The 19,288-nt window shown below is 37.0% G+C and overlaps 1 protein-coding gene across 19 annotated transcripts in view; it reads right to left on the bottom strand.

Moving 5' to 3' along the window:
- Window positions 1-19,288, bottom strand: part of MIA2 (MIA SH3 domain ER export factor 2) — a 118,149-nt gene that overhangs the window by 20,016 nt on the left and 78,845 nt on the right. For 12 of the 19 annotated variants that reach the window (XM_025391675.1, XM_025391676.1, XM_025391681.1 and 9 more), the window contains 6 exons: window positions 18,113-18,173; window positions 17,227-17,262; window positions 14,900-14,967; window positions 13,600-13,682; window positions 11,848-11,976; window positions 6,335-6,493 (listed from right to left, as the gene is read on the bottom strand). In XM_025391675.1, the coding sequence (XP_025247460.1) occupies window positions 6,335-6,493; window positions 11,848-11,976; window positions 13,600-13,682; window positions 14,900-14,967; window positions 17,227-17,262; window positions 18,113-18,173 (536 nt within the window). The remainder of the gene's footprint in view (window positions 1-6,334; window positions 6,494-11,847; window positions 11,977-13,599; window positions 13,683-14,899; window positions 14,968-17,226; window positions 17,263-18,112; window positions 18,174-19,288) is intronic. The other 7 variants (XM_025391689.1, XM_025391692.1, XM_025391694.1 and 4 more) reach the window with 1 other exon arrangement.

Genomic DNA, 19,288 nt, shown 5'->3' with positions numbered 1-19,288 from the left:
AACTCAGCAGAGAAATCAAGTTATAAAAAAGGAATCAAATGGTAATTTTAGACCTGAAAAATACATCTAAAGTAAAACTTTTACTAGACAGGCTTAATAGCAGAATGGAAATGACAAAGGAAAGAGTCAGTAAACCTGAAGATAGATCAAAGAAATTGTTGATTCCCAGGCAAGATGGCCAAATAGGAACAGCTCCGGTCTGCAGTTCCCAGTGAGACCAACGCAGAAGGCGGGTGATGTCTGCATTTCCAACTGAGGTACCTGGTTCATCTCACTGGGACTGGTTAGACAGTGGGTGCAGCCCACGGAAGGCAAGCAGAAGCAGGGTTGGCGTTGCTTCACCCGGGAAGTGCGAGGGTTCAGGGAATTTCCTCCCCTAGCCAAGGGAAGCGTGAGGGACTGTGCCGTGATTGATCATGCAAAAACTCCATCCGAAGGTCACCAACAGCAAAGACAAATGGTAAATAAATCCATGAAGATGAGGAAAAACCAGGCAAAAAGGCTAAAAATTCCAAAAACCAGGATGCCTCTTGTCCTCCAAAGGATCACAACTCCTCGCCAGCAAGGGAACAAAACTGGACAGACAAAGAGTCTGACAAACTGACAGAAGTATGCTTCAGAAGGTGAGTAATAAACTCCTCCAAGCTAAAGGAGCATATTCTAACCCAATGCAAGGAAGCTAAGAACATTGATAAAAGGTTAGAGGAATTGCAAACTAGAATAACCAATTTAGAGAAGAACATAAATGACCTGATGCAGCTGAAAAACACACCACAAGAACTTCATGAAGCATACACAAGTATCAATATAGTCAAATTGATCAATCAGAGGAAAGGATATCAGAGATCGAACACCAACTTACTAAAATAAAGCATGAAGACAAGATTAGAAAAAAAGAATAAAATGGAATGAACAAAGCCTCCATGAAATATGGGACTATGTGAAAAGACCAAATCTAGGTTTGATTGGTGTACCTGAAAGTGATAGGGAGAATGGAACCAAGTTGGAAAACTCTCTTCAGGATATTATCCAGGAGGACTTCCCCAACCTAGCAAGATAGGCCAACATTCAAATTCAGGAAATACAGAGAACACCTCAAAGACACTCTTTGAGAAGAACAACCCCAGGATACATAATTGTCAGATTCACCAACATTGAAATGAAGGAAAAAACGTTAAGGGCAGCCAGAGAGAAAGGTCGGGTTACCCACAAAGGGAAGTCCATCAGACTAACAGCAGATCTCTCTGCAGAAACCCTACAAGCCAGAACAGAGTGGGGACCAATATTCAACATTCTTAAAGAAAAGAATTTTCAACCCAGAATTTCATATCCAGCCAAACTAAGCTTCATAAGTGAAGGAGAAATAAAATCCTTTACAGACAAGCAAGTGCTGAGAGATTTTGGCACCACCAGGCCTGCCTTACAAGGGCTCCTGAAGGAAGCACTAAATATGGAAAGGAAAAACCGGTACCAGCCACTGCAAAAACACACCAAAATGTAAAGACCATCGACATGATGAAGAAACTGCATCAACTAATGGGTAAAATAACCAGCTAGCATCATAATAACAGGATCAAATTCACACATAACAATATTAATCTTTAATTAATTAAAAGACACAGACTGGCAAATTGGATAAAGAGTCAAGACCCATGGGTGTACTGTATTCAGGAGACCCATCTCGTGCACAGACACGCATATGCTCAAAACAAAGGGATGGAGGAAGATTTACCAAGCAAATGGAGAGCAAAAAAAAAAGCAGGGGTTGCAATCCTAGTCTCTGATAAAACAGACTTCAAACCAACAAAGATCAAAAAGGACAAAGAAGGGCATTACATAATGGTAAAGGGATAAATGCCACACAAAGAGCTAACTATACTAAATATATATATACCCAATACAGGAGCACCCAGATTCATCAAGCAAGTTCTTAAGAGACCTACAGAGAGATTTAGACTCCCACACAATAATAGTGAGAGACTGACACCCCACTGTTAATGTTAGATCAACGAGACATAAAATTAACAACAATATTCAGGACTTGAATTCAGCTCTGGACCAAGCAGACCTAATAGACATCTACAGAACTCTCCACCTCAAATCAACAGAATATACATTTTTCTCAGTGCCACATAGCACTTATTCTAAAATTGACCACATAATTGGAAGTAAAACACTCCTCAGCAAATGCAAAAGGACAGAAATCATAACAAACAGTCTCTCAGACCACAGTGCAATCAAATTGGAACTGAGGATTAAGAAACTCACTCAAAAGGCCGGGCGCGGTGGCTCAAGCCTGTAATCCCAGCACTCTGGGAGGCCGAGACAGGCGGATCACGAGGTCAGGAGATCGAGACCATCCTGGTTAACACGGTGAAACCCCGTCTCTACTAAAAAATACAAAAAACTAGCTGGGCGAGGTGGCGGGCGCCTGTAGTCCCAGCTATACGGGAGGCTGAGGCAGGAGAATGGCAAAAACCTGGGAGGCGGAGCTTGCAGTGAGCTGAGATCCGGCCACTGCACTCCAGCCCGGGCAACAGAGCAAGACTCCGTCTCAAAAAAAAAAAAAAAGAAAGAAACGCACTCAAAACCACACAACTACATGGAAACTGAGCAACCTGCTCCTGAATGACTACTAGGTAAATAATAAAATTAAGACAGAAATAAATAAGTTATTTGAAACCAACGAGAACAAAGTCACAACATACCAGAATCTCTGGGACACAGCTAAAGCAGTGTTTAGAGGGAAATTTATAACACTAAAATGCCTACAGGAGAAAGTGGGAAAGATCTAAAATCAACACCCTAACATCACAATTAAAAGAACTACAGAAGTAAGAGCAAAGAAATTCAAAAGCTAGCAGAAGACAAGAAATAACTAAGATGAGGGCAGAACTGAAGGAGATAAAGACACAAAAAACCCTTCAAAAAATCCATGAGTCCAGGAGATGGTGTTCCGAAAAGATTAACAAAATAGACCACTAGCCAGACTAATAAAGAAGAAAAGAGAGAAGAATCAAATAAACACAATAAAAAATCATAAAGGGGAGATCACCACTGATCCCACAGAAATACAAACTACCATCAGAGAATACTATAAACAACTCTATGTGAACAAACTAGAAAACCTAGAAGAAATGGATAAATTTCTGGACACATACACCCTCCCAAGACTAAACCAGGAAGAAGACGAATTTCTGAATAGATCGATAACAAGTTCTGAAATTGAGGTAGTAATTAATAGCCTACCAACCAAAAAAAGACCAAGACCAGACGAATTCACAGTCGAATTCTACCAGAAGTACAAAGAGGAGCTGGTACCATTCCTTCTGAAACTATTCCAAACAAGAGAAAAAGAGGGACTCCTCCCTAACTCATTTTATGAGGTCAGCATCATCCTGATACCAAAACCTGGCAGAGACAAAACAAAAAAAGAAAATTTCAGGCCAATACCTCTGATGAACATTGATGTAAAAATCCTCAATAAAATACTGGCAAACCAAATCAAACAGCACATTAAAAAGCTTATCCACCACCATAAAGTCAGCTTCATCCCTAGGATGCAAGGCTGGTTCAACATATGCAAATCAATGAACGTAATCCATCACATAAACAGAACCAATGACAAAAACCACAAGATTATCTCAATAGACGCAGAAAAGGCCTTCGATGAAATCCAACACCCCTTCACGCTAAAAAAAAAACTCAATAAACTAGGTAGTGATGGAACGTATATCAAAATAGGAAGAGCTATTTACGACAAACTCATAGGCAGTATCATACCGAATGGGCGAAAGCTGGAAGCATTTCCTTTGAAAACCAGCACAAGACAAGGATGCCTCCTCTCACCACTCCTATTCAACATCGTATTGGAAGTTCTGGCCAGGGCAATTAGGCAAGAGAAATAAATAAAGGATATTCAAATAGGAAGAGAAGAAGTCAAGTTGTCTCTGTTTGCAGATGACATGATTGTGTATTTAGAAACTCAGCCCAAACACTCCTTAAGCTAATAAACAACTTCAGCAAAGTCTCAGGATACAAAATTAATATGCAAAAATCACAGGCATTCCTATACACCAATAACAGAGAACCAAATCATGACCAAACTCCCATTCGATACACTACTACAAAGAGAATAAAATACCTAGGAATACAACTTACAAGGGATGTGAAGGACCTCTTCAAGGAGAACTACAAACCACTGCTCAAGGAAATAAGACACAAACAAAAGAAGAAGAAACATTCCATGCTCATGGATAGGAAGAATAAATATCGCGAAAATGGCCATATTACCCTAATTAATTTACAGATTCAATGCTATTCCCATCAAGCTACAACTGACTTTCTTCACAGAATTAGAAAAAACTACCTTAAATTTCATATGGAACCAAAAATAGCTCATATAGCCAAGACAATCCAAAGCAAAAAGAACTAAGCTGGAGGCATCATGCTACCTGACTTCAATCTATACTACAAGGCTACAGTAATCAAAACAGCATGGTACTGGTATCAAACCAGATACATAGACCAATGGAACAGAATAGAGGCCTCAGAAATAACACCACACATCTACAAGCATCTGATCTTTGACAAACCTGACAAAAACAACCAATGGGGAAAGGATTCCCTATTTAATAAATTGTGTTGGGAAAACTGGCTAGCCAGATGCAAAGAACTGAAACTGGACCCCTTCCCTACACCTTATACAAAAATCAGCTCAAGATGGATTAAGGATTTAAACGTAAGAACTAAAACCATAAAAACCCTACAAGAAAACCTAGGTAATACCATTCAGGACATAGGCATAGGTAAAGACTTCATGACTAAAACAACAAAAGCAATGGCAACAAAAGCCAAAACTGACATATGAGTATAATTAAAGAGCTTCTGCACTGCAAAAGAAACTATCAGAGTGAACAGGCAATCTACAGAAAGGGAGAAAATTTCTGCAATCTATCCATCTGACAAAGGGCTAATATCCACAATCTACAAGCAACTTAAACAAATTTACAAGAAAAAAAGCAAACAACCCCATCAAAAAGTAGGTGAAGGATGTGGGCAAAGGATATGCCAACAGACACTTTCAAAAGAAGACATTTATGCAGCCACCAAAATATGAAAAAAAGCTCATCATCACTGGTCATTACAGAAATGCAAATCAAAACCACAATGAGATACCACCTCATGCCAGTTAGAATGGCAATCATTAAAAAGTCAGGAAACAACAGATGCTGGAGAGGATGTGGAGAAATATGAACGCTTTACACTGTTGGTGGGAGCGTAAGTTAGTTCAACCATTGTGGAAGACAGTGCAGTGATTCCTCAAGGATCTAGAACTAGAAATACCATTTGACCCAGCAATCCCATTACTGGGTATATACCCAAAGGATTATAAATCATTCTACTATAAAGACACATGCACACATATGTTTACTGCAGCACTGCTCACGATAGTAAAGACTTGGAACCAACCCAAATGCCCATCAATGTTAAACTGGATAAAGACAATGTGGCACATACACACCATGGAATACTATGCAGCCATAAAAAAGGATGAGTTCATGTCCTTTGCAGGGACGTGGACGAAGCTGGAAACCATCATTCCCAGCAAACTAATACAGGAACAGAAAACCAAACACCACATGTTCTCACTCATAAGTGGGAGTTGAATAATGAGAACATATGGGCACAGGGAGAGGAACATCACACACCGGGGCTTGTGTGGGGGTGGGGGGCCAGCGGAGGGATAGCATTAGGAGAAATACCTAATGTAGATGATGCAGCTATTAGAACAGCAGTTATTATCTTATTTCAAGATATTCTGCTGTCACTCTTCTGGTAAATATATTTATTTTGGTAAGATAAAATGGTCAGTGAAAAAAGACAATTACAAAAGAGAGTGAATGGTACAACTGCATAGAGTGATTAAAAGAATTTGAATAGCTATGTGTATAAATGTATACCCAAAAAAATATCTGAAAGATATATACCTACAACTAAATTCTGGGAAGGACACACTAAGATGACAAAAGGGATTTTTCACTTCTTTATACATTTCTGTGTTGTTTGGATTTTCTAAAGTAAACATGCATTATTACCTCTATAAGCAACAAAAACAATAAAAACATTCCATTGAGGGAGAAAACAGCTTTCTATAATATGGACAATTACCTCCAATCATTCTGTTTGGATTACTTATCATTGTTGTTTTCAAAAATGTATGATGATTTTTCTTAAGAGAAAACAAACATATACTCCTCTCTTCTTCCATTCCTGTGTATTCCACATCCCAGCTGCCTTTCAAAGAGAAATAATAACTATTGTCTTTACATACCTGGTGGAGGAAACATCATTCTACGGTCCTGTTCCCATGGAGGTGACAGAGACCCAGTGTCAGAGGGGGCCCTGTGAGGATCGGTTAGCCTATCACAGCTTGATTCTCCTCTTTCATTGGTAATCTGATGGTCCAGAGGATTCCCGGGGCCTCTTGAGCCTAATTAAAGAAAAAAACATACAAATTTGTTTCATCTTAAAAAGTCTTATATGCTTGTTTTACACATAAAATCAGTGGTTAAATCATAAGTTATAAATACGAAGTCTGAAAAATAAGGGTATAGAAAGTAAATTGCTATGATTCCTATGCCAGATGTAACAGGATAATTATAAAGTAATTATAAGAAATGATTAAATAAAAAATATAAAATAAATAAAATATAAAATATTTAAAATAAATATAAAAATAAATGATTAAATAAAAATATAAATGATTTTGTTGCTTAAACTAGTATGTCATAGTCCAAATGAGCATGATTCCTTTAAAACAGTCATCTTAGCAGTTCTATATCTATTTTAGTAATTTTGCTACTATTTAAAGTATTTTTCAGAAAAACTCTTTTGGAAATGCACTCAGATTAACTTAAGAGCCATGTAAAAAACTGCATCTCAAAGTTAAAACATGACTCTCTACTTCTGTCCAAATTCACTGAATAGTGTTAGGAGTCAATGAGAAGATAAAAAAGATAAATACTTCTGCCCAAAAATGATTTTAAGTAGCCTGATTTAAACCATTATGTACAATAGATAAATTGGCACTAAATGGCTTTTAGTAATTTCTAAATATCAAATTCACATTCAAAAGGAGAATTCATAAGTTCTGAAGACAAGTCTAAAATAATAGTTTCAAAAACAACAGCACTGTTGAAATAATCACTTTGAATGAGCTAACATCCATTTTGGATAAGAAAATCTGGTATGTTTACATTTATAAAGGGTGGTAATTTTAAAGTTCCCTTCTTAATGACTACAGAAAAGATAGTACCTTAATTAAAAACCCACATTCAGGGCAGGGTGCAGTGGCTCACACCTGTAATCCCAGCACTTTGGGAGGCCAAGGAGGGTGGATCACATGAGATCAGAAATTCGAGCCCAGCCTGGCCAACGTGGTGAAATCCTGTCTCTACTAAAAGTACAAAAATTAGCCAGGCATGGTGGCAGGTGCTGTAATCCCAGCTATGAGGGAGGCTGAGGCAGGAGAATGGCTTGAACTCAGGAGGAGGAGGTTGCAGTGAGCCAAGATCGTGCCACTGCACTCCAGCCTGGGTGACAGAGTGAGAACCCATCCCAAAAAACCAAAAACAAAACCCATATGCAGTTAAAATGGAAAAGACAAATAAAAAATTTTGGCCGGGGGTGGTGGTTCATGCCTGTAATCCCAGCACTTTGGGAGATGGAGGCGGGCGGATCACAAGGTCAGGAGATTGAGATCATCCTAGCTAACATGGTGAAACTCCATCTCTACAAAAAATACAAAAAATTAGCCGGGCATGGTGGCAGGCACCTGTAATCCCAGTTACTTGGGAGGCTGAGGCAGGAGAATGGCGTGAACCCGGGAGGCAGAGCTTGCAGTTAGCCAAGATCGCGCCACTGTACTCCAGTCTGGACAACAGAGCGAGACTCCGTCTCAAAAACTTAAAAAAAAAAAAAAATTTAACATTCAATAAAATATATTAATACCTCATTTATGTGTCATTGAGGGGGAAAAGGGGGGGTCTTCTCAAAATTATATTGTCCAGGAAACAAAAGCTTATTATTCTCAAGGAATAGCTTAAAAAAAAATTTTTTTTTGAGACGGGGTCTCACTCTGTTGCCTAGACTGGAGTGCAGTGGTGCGATTCTCAGCTCACTGCAACCTCCGCCTACTGAGCTCAAGCAATTCTCCCACCTCAGCCTTACAAGTAGCTGGGACAACAGGCATGCGCCACCACACTTTGCTAATTGTTGTATTTTTTGCGGATACAGGGTTTTGCCGTGTTGCCCAGGCTGGTCTCGAACTCCTGGGCTCAAACAATCCCATCACCTTGACCTCCCAAAGTACTAGGATTATAGGTGTAAGCCACTGCACCCAGCGGACAATTTTTTTTCAATAGAAGCCTAACTAAAATAGCCAGGTGCAACAGCTCATGCCTGTAATCCTAGCACACTGGGAGGCTGAAGTGGGTGGATCACCTGAGGTGAGGAGTTCGAAACCAGCCTGGCCAACATGGTGAAACCCCATCTCTACTGAAAATACAAAAATTAGCTGGGTATAGTGGCACATGCTTGTAATCCCAGTTATTCACGAAGCTGAGGAACAAGAATCACTTGAACCTGAGAGAAAGCGGTTGCAGTGAACCAAGATCGTGCCACTGTACTCCAGCCTGGGCAACACAGTGAGACTCTATCTCAAAAAAATAAAAAATAAAAAAAGAAGTCTAACAAAAATGCATACTCTATTTCAGTACCTCCTTTAAGAGAACAAACCAAAATTAATTTTAACTTTTCTTGGTAACTAGTACAAATCAGCATAAGCAGTCAAGTTTAATATATAGTAATCTTTAAAACAAATTTTCCATCTACTCCCTTTAGTAGAATCAGATCAACTGGCTTTTACACCAGGAGGTAAACTATCATTTTGCCTTATGAGTATACGTTCTATCAAATTCCCCAAATCTTTCCTTCTCGCTTCTTCATCCTAATAATTAGCTCATTAGAAGAAGAAGGCTGGGAAAGCAGAAAATGCGCAAGCTGTCAGTTAGGCTGAGTTCATCTGGAATGAAGCACAGAGATTTAAAGGAGACATTCAAAGGCTTTCCCTCCTGATTGCTTACTTCCAGAAGACCAAAGTTACAGACCAACTGATTACCCAGTGAAAATTACAAACCTAAAAATGCTAATGGTTAAAGTTTTCTATTCAAACCAAGTTACACATAATTTACTCTAAGAAGAAATTGTTTTACTCGTACTCAATATTATTCAAATATACCACTCATCCAAACTTCAAATTAAAAAGATAATAAAAGTAAGGAAAACAACAGGTACTCTCCATCCTCCTTTGGTGGATCATAGAAAGTTTTAGTTCAAATCAACTCTGTAAGACCCGATGACAACTTACCTAGAACTTCTGTAGCTTTTTAAACAAATAGTAAAACACCCTTGCAGATAATCTAAACACACTGTATGTTTAAATTAAATAGGAGAGGAAAGAGGAGAAATCAAATGTAAATTTTAATCATTCCATATATTCAACTGACTACAAGCAATCCTTGACTTATGTAATTCAATTTCCAGTGATTCATATTTGCAGTTTAGCCAATTATACCCTTATTTCTAGGGCACTGTTTTTTCAGACTGTTAGCTCTTACTCATTTGTGATGTGTGAAGTTTAAAAAATAATGCTAATTAAGATTAAATTAATGAAATGGGATAAAACTGAATAGAAAGCATCAAAACTGTAATGGTAAGTACTATTTCATGTAGCTGGTTTCAATTACATTTCGATCATATTTATGTTGGTGTACAATATGACATGATATAAAATACATTTCTTAATGTAAGTCAAGGTAAAAAATGGAGAGGTGGGAGTGGACTTAGATAACTAAGTCCTAAGCTTGCAGCAGACATGTCAATCTCAAAATCAGTCCCTTTCCTGAAGTGCTCAATGCAAAGCCTCCCTAAGGCGCTAAGTATCAGTCTATAGGGCAGTCCCTTTCCCTAGGAGCTTCCAGTTCAAAATCAACACAAGCAAAGGCTCTGTAGGGACCCCAGGCTGTGGCCCAATCTACCGGGGGGACTGGGAGGTGGACAGGAACAGTTCTAAGTGAAGCACAATGAGGGTGGAGAAAGAGGATACAAACAGGATACGGGCAAAGGGAGAATATCTCATGAACATAGAGTAGAAAGTTGATTTTCTCATATTATTTGAAGGCAATTCCAAAGGAAAAGTTCCAAAAATATTTGGAATAATGGCAGCTTCAACTAACAAGTACACAGACTTCCTGAGATACTATTTAGATGAGCAATATCCATCTGAGTATACAAATTTTGATTTGTTGTATTTAATTTGGTGTTTTTGTTTAGATTCATTAATTTATGTTCTTATCTCAAATTCAATCTGGTAAAATCACTGATACAAAGGGTGGGAATGTTTCACTGGTGAAGAATGCCATTAACTCTTATAAAACACATACTTGGAACTGAAAATGTAAGACTTCTGATTTTGAAATAAATAGGGCTCTATATCTTTGAATTTCGACACAAATTAAGGGAAAACTTTAAAGCAACTTGACGAAGAAAGTATGGTGAGAGATCAAAAAAGGAAAACTCCAGGTACACAGGAGTTTTCAAAGGTAATAGGGCCTTTTGTAACACCAGGGTGATGTTGATGAGATAAATGTAGAATAGCTAATGATTAGGCCTGAGGTACCTACAGAAATTCTCAACAACATACAAGTGGGTGACAGCAGACAATTGTGGCTTGGTTTCCCAACGTTTTTTTTTTTTTTTCTTTTTTTGAGATGGAGTCTCGCTTTATTGCCAGGCTGGAGTGCAGTGGTACTATCTTGAGTCACTACAACCTCCGCCTTCTCGGTTCAAGCAATTCTCCTGCTTCAGCCTCGTGAGTAGCTGGGACTATAGGCGCCCACCACCACACCCAGCTTATTTCTGTATTTTTAGTAGAGACAGGGTTTCACCATGTTGGCCAGGATGGTCTTGATCTCTTGACCTCATGATCTGTCCCCCTCGGCTCCCAAAATACTGGGATTACAGGCATGAGCCACCATGCCCGGCCCCCAGTGTATTAACAAATGATGTAGACCACAGTAAAGGTTCCCAACAAAATTCTAATGTTTCATCAAAACACAATTTTATGGTTATTCACACCTGTAATCCCAGCACTTTGGGAGGCTGAGACGGGTGGATCACCTAAGGTCAGGAGTTCGAGACCAGCCTGGCCAGCCAACATGGCAAAACCCATTTCTACTAAAAATACAAAAAAAATTAGCCAGGAATGGTGGCATGTGTCTGTAATCCCAGCTACTTGGGAGGCTGAGGCAGAAGAATCGTTTGAACCTGGGAGGCGGAGGTTGCAGTGAGCCGAGATTGCGCCACTGCACTCCAGCCTGAGCAACAAGAGCGAAAACTGTCTCAAAAAAAAAAAAAAATTACATATATATACATACACATATATAATTTTATGCTAGGTTATACTGTTATTTCATGTGGTCTTATAAAATTTTATATTACATCATGTAATATATAGTTTTTAAGAAGTCAAAAATATGGTTTAAAAAGATACATATCAAGTCCTTGATCAAAATGTTATCTAATATAGCACTGTTTCTAAGAGAAAAATACATCAAAATTAGATATCATAGAGATCCTTTTCCAAATAAAAGTTATTTACAATAAGTGCAAGGAATGCCTGTATTTTCCAAATGTTTATTTTACAGATCATTTTTAAGGTAAGTTGAAATGAAAATATAAAGTAAGGAAGAAATCTAGAGTAATAAAGATGTTTAAACAATATACCTCTTCCTCCTCCCCCTGGAAGCAAAGGTGAGAGTCTGAGTGGACCCTCCAACAAAGTTGGAGGAGAGAGAAAAGCTCTCGTTTCAGATGAAGGCCGACCCAATGGTGAGGGACCATATGGGGAATGCTCTGGAATAATTAAAACAGCATATTTAAATTCATAGTTTCACTTAGCTACACTACAGAGTTAGAATCCCATTTCAACAATTACCATTAGGTCATCCTATTGCCAATTTAAGTTTGATCTATGTCCTGAATGTATCCTTTGATTTTGCTAATATAGCACAGAATTAAATACAGACCCTGGTGTTTTCAATATTTGTCTACCAGACACTTTAACTAATAAAAACATCAACTCATTGGGAATTAATACACTTAAATAATCACTTATATTAAGAAGGGATATTGGAGATATATTTTACAGTTATAGGAGCATAAAGTTAGATCTTTTGGGGGTTGTTTTTACTGGCAGTATGCATCCGGACATTTCAGCTAGTGAGACTTGCAACACAGAAGTACTCAGTTTAAATCAGGGCCAGGTAGGCTGTATTGGGCCACAAATTGTTTAAATAATGCTCAGATTACGAAGAGGAGAAAAATGCATAAAATACTTTGAAACAAGATTACAATTTACTTTTGATTCATTACCAGTCAGTTTACAAATACTAATTATCAAATAAATCACTTTATCTATAATCTATACAGCCAAGACACCTACCACTTTACAAACTTCACCACTCTCAAATAATGGTTTTGTTTCCAAAGTCAAAAATCAAAAACAAAATACAAACAAAAACCACCAAAATAACATTTCTAAAACATGTTAAATGTAAAACATGAGTGTAGCTGGTATCATATTCAAACCAGCTACAAGAAAAGATCAAAGCATTATTTACCCTCCTTGAAACTTTTGTGTTGGATTCAGACAAAAAAAAAATTATTCTGTGTACTTCACTCCAATCCAAACTTTACTACCTGAAATTCGTAATAATCTAATATTTTTTAAATGTAGAAATAGACTTTTATTTTAATGAAATTTTACTCTCAAAAGTGATTTTTATAACTTTCCAAGGTTATTAAAATGGAATTCTACATATATATATATATATTTATTTTTCACTACCTTAGAAGCTTCATTCCAATTCAACCAAAATTATTATGAAAAAATTTAAACTGTTTGCGATAGTCTGAGATCATTGTAGACCCTAACTCAACAATGGACAGAAATATTAAATATATCTTACAAAAAAAATTGGTCCTCCCTTGAAGGTAATTAAAGCAATCAAAACTCAGATTGAGTTTTTCCCACATTTTAAATTAATACTTTTAAATAATTAAAAACTATTTTTTAATTATCAAACAAGCAAATTCCAAGTATAGTTAATATATAAACAGTCACAATGCTATTCCAACTAAGCACTCCTTATTCATTCAATCTCCTAGAAAATTGTTAATGAGTACCTTACTATGTGCCAAGCACCTGGCTTTTCAAGCTCAAGGCACTAAATATATATCATCTCACAAAATCCCACTGAGAAATAAAAGCAACAATAATTTTCATTATTGCACAGGAAACAAAACCTAGAAACTTGTGAGTCTATGAGAAAGCTCAGACTAGAACCTTGGTTCTAAAATCTAAAATATTTATATAAATAACAGTGTTAACTTACACTAATAGAAACTTTATGTGCAATATATATATATATATATAAAAATATGTATTTTAAATGAGGGGTAAAAAAAAAAGACTACCTCTGCCAAATGCTGTATTTGGAACATCAAGTGCATAAGGATCTTTTTCTAAAAGTTCAAATTTAAACTCTGTTTCAGTTAATCTGCAAATAAAGAACAAACATCTCTAAGTTACTCATCCAAGAGAAGCACCACAAGAAAAAAAATGCCTCTACCAAGTACAAACTACTCTTCACTATCTTAATATCTACACAGAACAAACAGATCCTCTAAAATTTATTATTCTGACCAAAACACTTTTATTTCCCACTGCTTATTAACTAGGGTAACCAGTTTCTTGCTGCCCTAGGGATAGTGATGTTTTATGGAGCCTTACAATTGTTTTATTTCTTCTTCAAAACTAGACTACCATGAGTACCATATCACAGAATCCAAATCTTTGAAATGCAAGAGTCCTCCAAGGTCAACCAGTTCAAGTCTATCTATCACTTTACAACTAAGGAAACTAAGGCTAGGAGTTTAAATGATTTATTCACAATGAAAGTGCCAGGATTAAGACATAGAGTTCCTGGCTTTAAGTCATGTATGCTTTCCATTGTAATGTGACACTCATGATTCCAGTTATAACACTGGAAATTCCAATAATTTGTCCTACTATCTTACTCATAAACGTTTTATCCTACAAATGTGACATTTTAAAAGAATCTTGTTTCTAGTTCTTAATCATGATATAAAACATTTAATAATTTGATTTTAATTTCTGAGACTAGAAAAGACAAGCAAGAGGACTAAAAACTAATATTGGATAATGTTAACAGTATATTGTGACAAGAAATTATAACATTCTAGGAAGACTGTTATAATCTTCATAGAAAAGCACTTACTCTTCCCTGCTATTCTATATTGTAGACTTTTATTCTACGTTTCATTTTATTATTGAAAAACAATGTCAGCCAATACTACAAAACCAGGAAATGACAGAAATTAGTGAATATTATCCTATCTATTTATCCATTAAAAGAGGCTGAAATTCTCGGCATTACTACGTCAGAGAGATTCATCCTTTCGCTTTCCATCCATTTTTACCTCCATCCATCTACACTGGTTTAAAAAAAATTTTTAGCTATAATAGCAGAAGGATCTGTTAACAGTTTCCTCCAAGTGCCACTTCAGCGACCTGGGACAAGTACTTCAACAAACAAAAAAAAATAGACATTCCTAGTAAAACTAATAGATATCTCACGAGATATGCTGGATTCACTGTAAGTTTTCTTACTTAACCTTATAAAAGTATTACCTAATTAATGAAATAACAGTAAGAATAATAACTAATTTTAAATGTTCCCACTAACATACTTACTTTTGTCTGTTGTGAGCATTTTCTTTCCTTAAATCATTGAGGTTTCTTTCAGCATTCCGAGCTGCCAACTTCAAGAAAATAACAAATTTAAAAAATACATTTATATAAACTTAAAACATAAGCATAAACATGTCAATATAAACACTCATTAAATTTTTTAAAATATATATATATCACAACAATGGTATACAAATCATAATCACTTAAGTAAGAAAAAGTGTAAGACTTGGACTCTGAAAGATCAGAATTTCTGTATCTACTCTTTACCCTCTAGTCATATGATCTTAGGCTGTTTCCTCATCTATAAATCTGGATTATAATACCTACTTTACAGAGTTACTGAGTAGATTGAACAAGTAATGTATGTAAAAGGCCTTTAAGTACAGTGCCTAGAACATAAGAGATTTTAATAAACATCCTATCTTTTTATTATTGTAGTTGAGACTCTATTATCCCCCTACCCTCAAATCTCTAAAGTTGACAGTTTGAGCCATGTCCTTGTCCCCATCCATCCTGGGGTCAAACATTCAGAGCCTCATGGACTCTAAACTCAGCCAGTCTGGGTTCTATCTGATTGGGTGATTAGTTCCTTGAAATGAACACTTTTTCCCTAAAAAACAAGTTAAACTCTGTTACCACATGACTTTTCAGAAACTAATATGAGCCTCTCCTTTTAACTGTCTTCTGCCCAGACCCCAGTCTGTTCCTATGGGTAGCTCAGCTCTGGAGCGTGTGACAAGCTACTGTTCAGTGTCACTTTCATTCCCTCTACCAATCCCAATTCAGCTAAAAACACACCTTGTCTGTGGAGCTTCTCCCAGGTGACCTTCCTGATACATAATTCTTTAGCCTGTGTGGTTCCTTGGGTTTTCCTGCCTGTCCTGTGCTCTAGAACACGTGAGGACAGATATATCCTAGGTTGTCATCTGGCTGTCCCGGATCTGTATATCCAGCTGCTTAACTGTCTCTTTGTAGCCTCTACCCATGTTGTCTGAGATAACCTTTACCTTAGGAGACTTTACTAAATATGCAGGGGTGAGGAAGGGATGTGGAATTGTTGCCTCTGGGTCTCAGCATATTCCCTTCTTGGCCACTGTTGTTTGTGGTTTTTATTCTAATCTCTACAAGTCAGTGTCCCTCTAAGATCTGTAAGATGTTCCTGCTGCCCTTCTAGAAACAGCCTTCTTACCAACTTACCCTGGGACTGTGTGTGGACCTCTCCATCTTCAAAGAGTAATCTACATCTAAGTATTTTACAAGTGGTGAGGAGTGGTTAACTAAATTCATCTCCAAGCCCAGCTTAATTTAGTAACAAATTTTCATTTGAACCCACAATACCAAAGCATACAGAATCTTACAACTGAGGAGGACCTAATCTCTCACCCTACCTAATAGGTGAGATACCTCTCAACATACCTAATCTCTCACCCTAGGCGGGAATCTCCACTTCAACATGTCTAAGAAACATCTACCAAGTTTCACTATAACAATAACAACAGTTAACATTCACTGAATGTATACTGTGTGTCAGGCATTTGGCAATAACCTTACATGAATTTAATCATCCCAATAACCCTATGAAATAGGTACTACTGATATCTCTATCTTACAGATAAGAAAACTGATGATAGGTGATGGAGCCAGGACACCAGCCAAGACAGCCTAATTCCAGACTCCATGTATTCACCCACTGTGCAAACTGCCTACTGTTGAAGACTCCTAATGCCAAGTACTCCAAAGGCCAGCTATTACAACAGTCCTATATGTTAGAGTGTCTTTCTTATAATTAGTCAAAATCTGCATCCTTATCACTTCCCCACACAGTCAGTTCCTCTGGAGCACAGATACACTATTTCTCATAATGACCCTTTTCTTAATGTGTACCCAGTAATTCAACACTGAGAATCAGGTAACAGAACTTTATGAATTTTAGAACTAGAAGGGGCTTTGAAGATCACTTAATCTAATCCCATTGTTACACAAACGAGGAAATAGGCCCAAAGAATTTTAAGTAGCTTGTCCACAACTAATCAGTGGCAATTTAGTGCCCTGAAACAATCAATCCATGATTATATCACCTTCCCTATGGAGCATAAACTCCTTTCAAAGAAGCAATGTGATAAAAGCAAAGAAGGAAAAATCTAATTTTTTGAATAACTGTGTTGGAACAAACTGTTTAGTTCACAAGGAACATAATTTCACTACTTGTAAAATTAAAAGAAACATTTTTTAGAATACTATATTTTCATCTAATTTAAGTAAGCAACATATCTTCTGAAAAAAAAATACAATATGACAAAAGAGACTTAAGGAAATTTAAAACTTACCCAATTATCATGTGCTTTTTTCTCATGGGAAATAATCTGAAAAAGAAAGTAATTAAAATGCCACTAACAATTATTTTTCTTAAGTAAAAGACATTCATATCTACCACTATGATGTAGCACACAACTCAAAAATATCCCAAGCATCTCTGAAGAGTAGGCAACATTTTCAAAGCAAATTTTCATGTATAATCTATTATATTTTAAAATAAAAACTGAATGTAAAGACAATTACATTTTTTGTCTAGTAAACTTTTACTAAATTTATGCAATAATCAACAGGAATTGCCAGTTAACATATAACTAGCCTGACTGAGTATGAGACCCCACTGTTGATACATGTTTATGTGATGCACTCCACCTTCTCAAAGCAGCAGGAGATATGGCAATTTTATTTTTTTGAGATGGAGTCTCAGTCTGTCACCCAGGCTGGAGTGCAAGTGACGCAATCTCAGCTCACTGCAACCTCTGCCTCCAGGGTTCAAGCGATTCTCCCGCCTCTCCCTCCTAAGTAGCTGAGATTACAAGCATGTGTCAACATACCTGGCTGATTTTTGTTTTTGTTTTTGTTGTTTTTTTTTTTAGTAGAGACAGGGTTTTGCCATGTTAGCCAGGCTGGTCTCGAACTCCTGACCTCAAGTGATCCACCCACTTCAGCTTCCCAAAGTGCTGGGATTACAGGCGTGAGCCACTGCACCCAGCCAATATGGCAATTTTAAATAAGATTTCTTATCCCAGAATCTTTGGCTCCTGGGAAGTGTCCCACCGCCACATGCAACACCTCAAAAGAGGTGTGCAACTGGTAATTATATTCCTGCATCAATTCAAACAAATCAGAATTGTTTTCAATTATACATATATATATACACACACACACACATATATATACCTGCCCTTGATAAGAATGAATAGTTCTCTCCAATTCTTCTTCAAGATCTTTGGCTCGCTTTCTAAATGGAATGAATAATTATTCTACTATTAACATATAATATGAAATGACAGAACATACTCTCTACTAAAAAATATTTATTAGAAAACCTGGAATGCTCTATTTCATGTAAAAAAAAACAAAAAACAAAAAACTCCAGAATTCCACATTAAGAAATAATCACCTCTGAGAGGTTCTACAGTAAATTTTTTCCTAAAGTGATTTTAACATTGATTACAACATAATACTAGTACTTGAGTTTACCTAAACCAAAAGGCACGCAAATATTTATGTGGTATATTGTGTTGTTTTTATTTTTAAGAAGAATGATCCTAGAAGATTCATTCAGATGTTGGTAGTCATTTTTTTTTTTAAACGGAGTGCCGCTCTTGTTGCCCAGGATGGAGTGCAGTGGCGCAATCTCAGCTCACTGCAACCTCCGCCTCCAGGGTTCAAGCGATTCTCCTGCCCCAGTCTCCTGAGTAGCTGGGATTACAGGTGCCTGCCACTACGACGGGCTAATTTTTTTGTATTTTTAGTAGAGATGGGGTTTCATTATGTTGGCCAGGCTGGTCTCAGAACTCCTGACCTCAGGTGATCCACCCACCTCGGCCTCCCAAAGTGCGGGGATTACAGGCGTAAGCTACTGTGCCCAGCCAGATGTGGATAGTCTTAATAGAATTCTAGGAAATTAGCAATCGTTGTGAAGTAAAATTTTACTTGTTACTTTTATGAGACTAATAAGATAACTTATTTTGGATAAAACTCAAGCTTGCTGAGGCAAAATGAAGTATCACAACTATTCGGGATACTGCTGAATCTTGCCCCTTTTCTTCTCTATATTTTCTATTTCCTGGGATCTCGTAAATCAAACCAAGGTAAAATCTAGATTTACAGTCTTAAATACTTCAGAATGCTCTGTGGCTCACTCTTCTTTTTGTGGCACACCTATTGATTCACTAATATTACATACATTCTTCTCCATTTGAACCAATGAGGAAAGACCTTAAAATTAAAATCTATTCATATTGGTACTAACATGAAATAGAATTGTCCATATTCAACTTTGAGAGATTTTAAAAATCGCACAGCCTGAAAGAAAAACATTTTTCCTTTTTATATTTTCTGTATAATTGC

This window comes from Theropithecus gelada, chromosome 7b (genome assembly GCF_003255815.1).
Source record: "Theropithecus gelada isolate Dixy chromosome 7b, Tgel_1.0, whole genome shotgun sequence".
Classification (NCBI taxonomy): Eukaryota; Metazoa; Chordata; class Mammalia; order Primates; family Cercopithecidae; genus Theropithecus; species Theropithecus gelada.
Note: the sequence above shows the minus strand (reverse complement) of the source record. Positions and strands in the feature narration are given on the sequence as shown.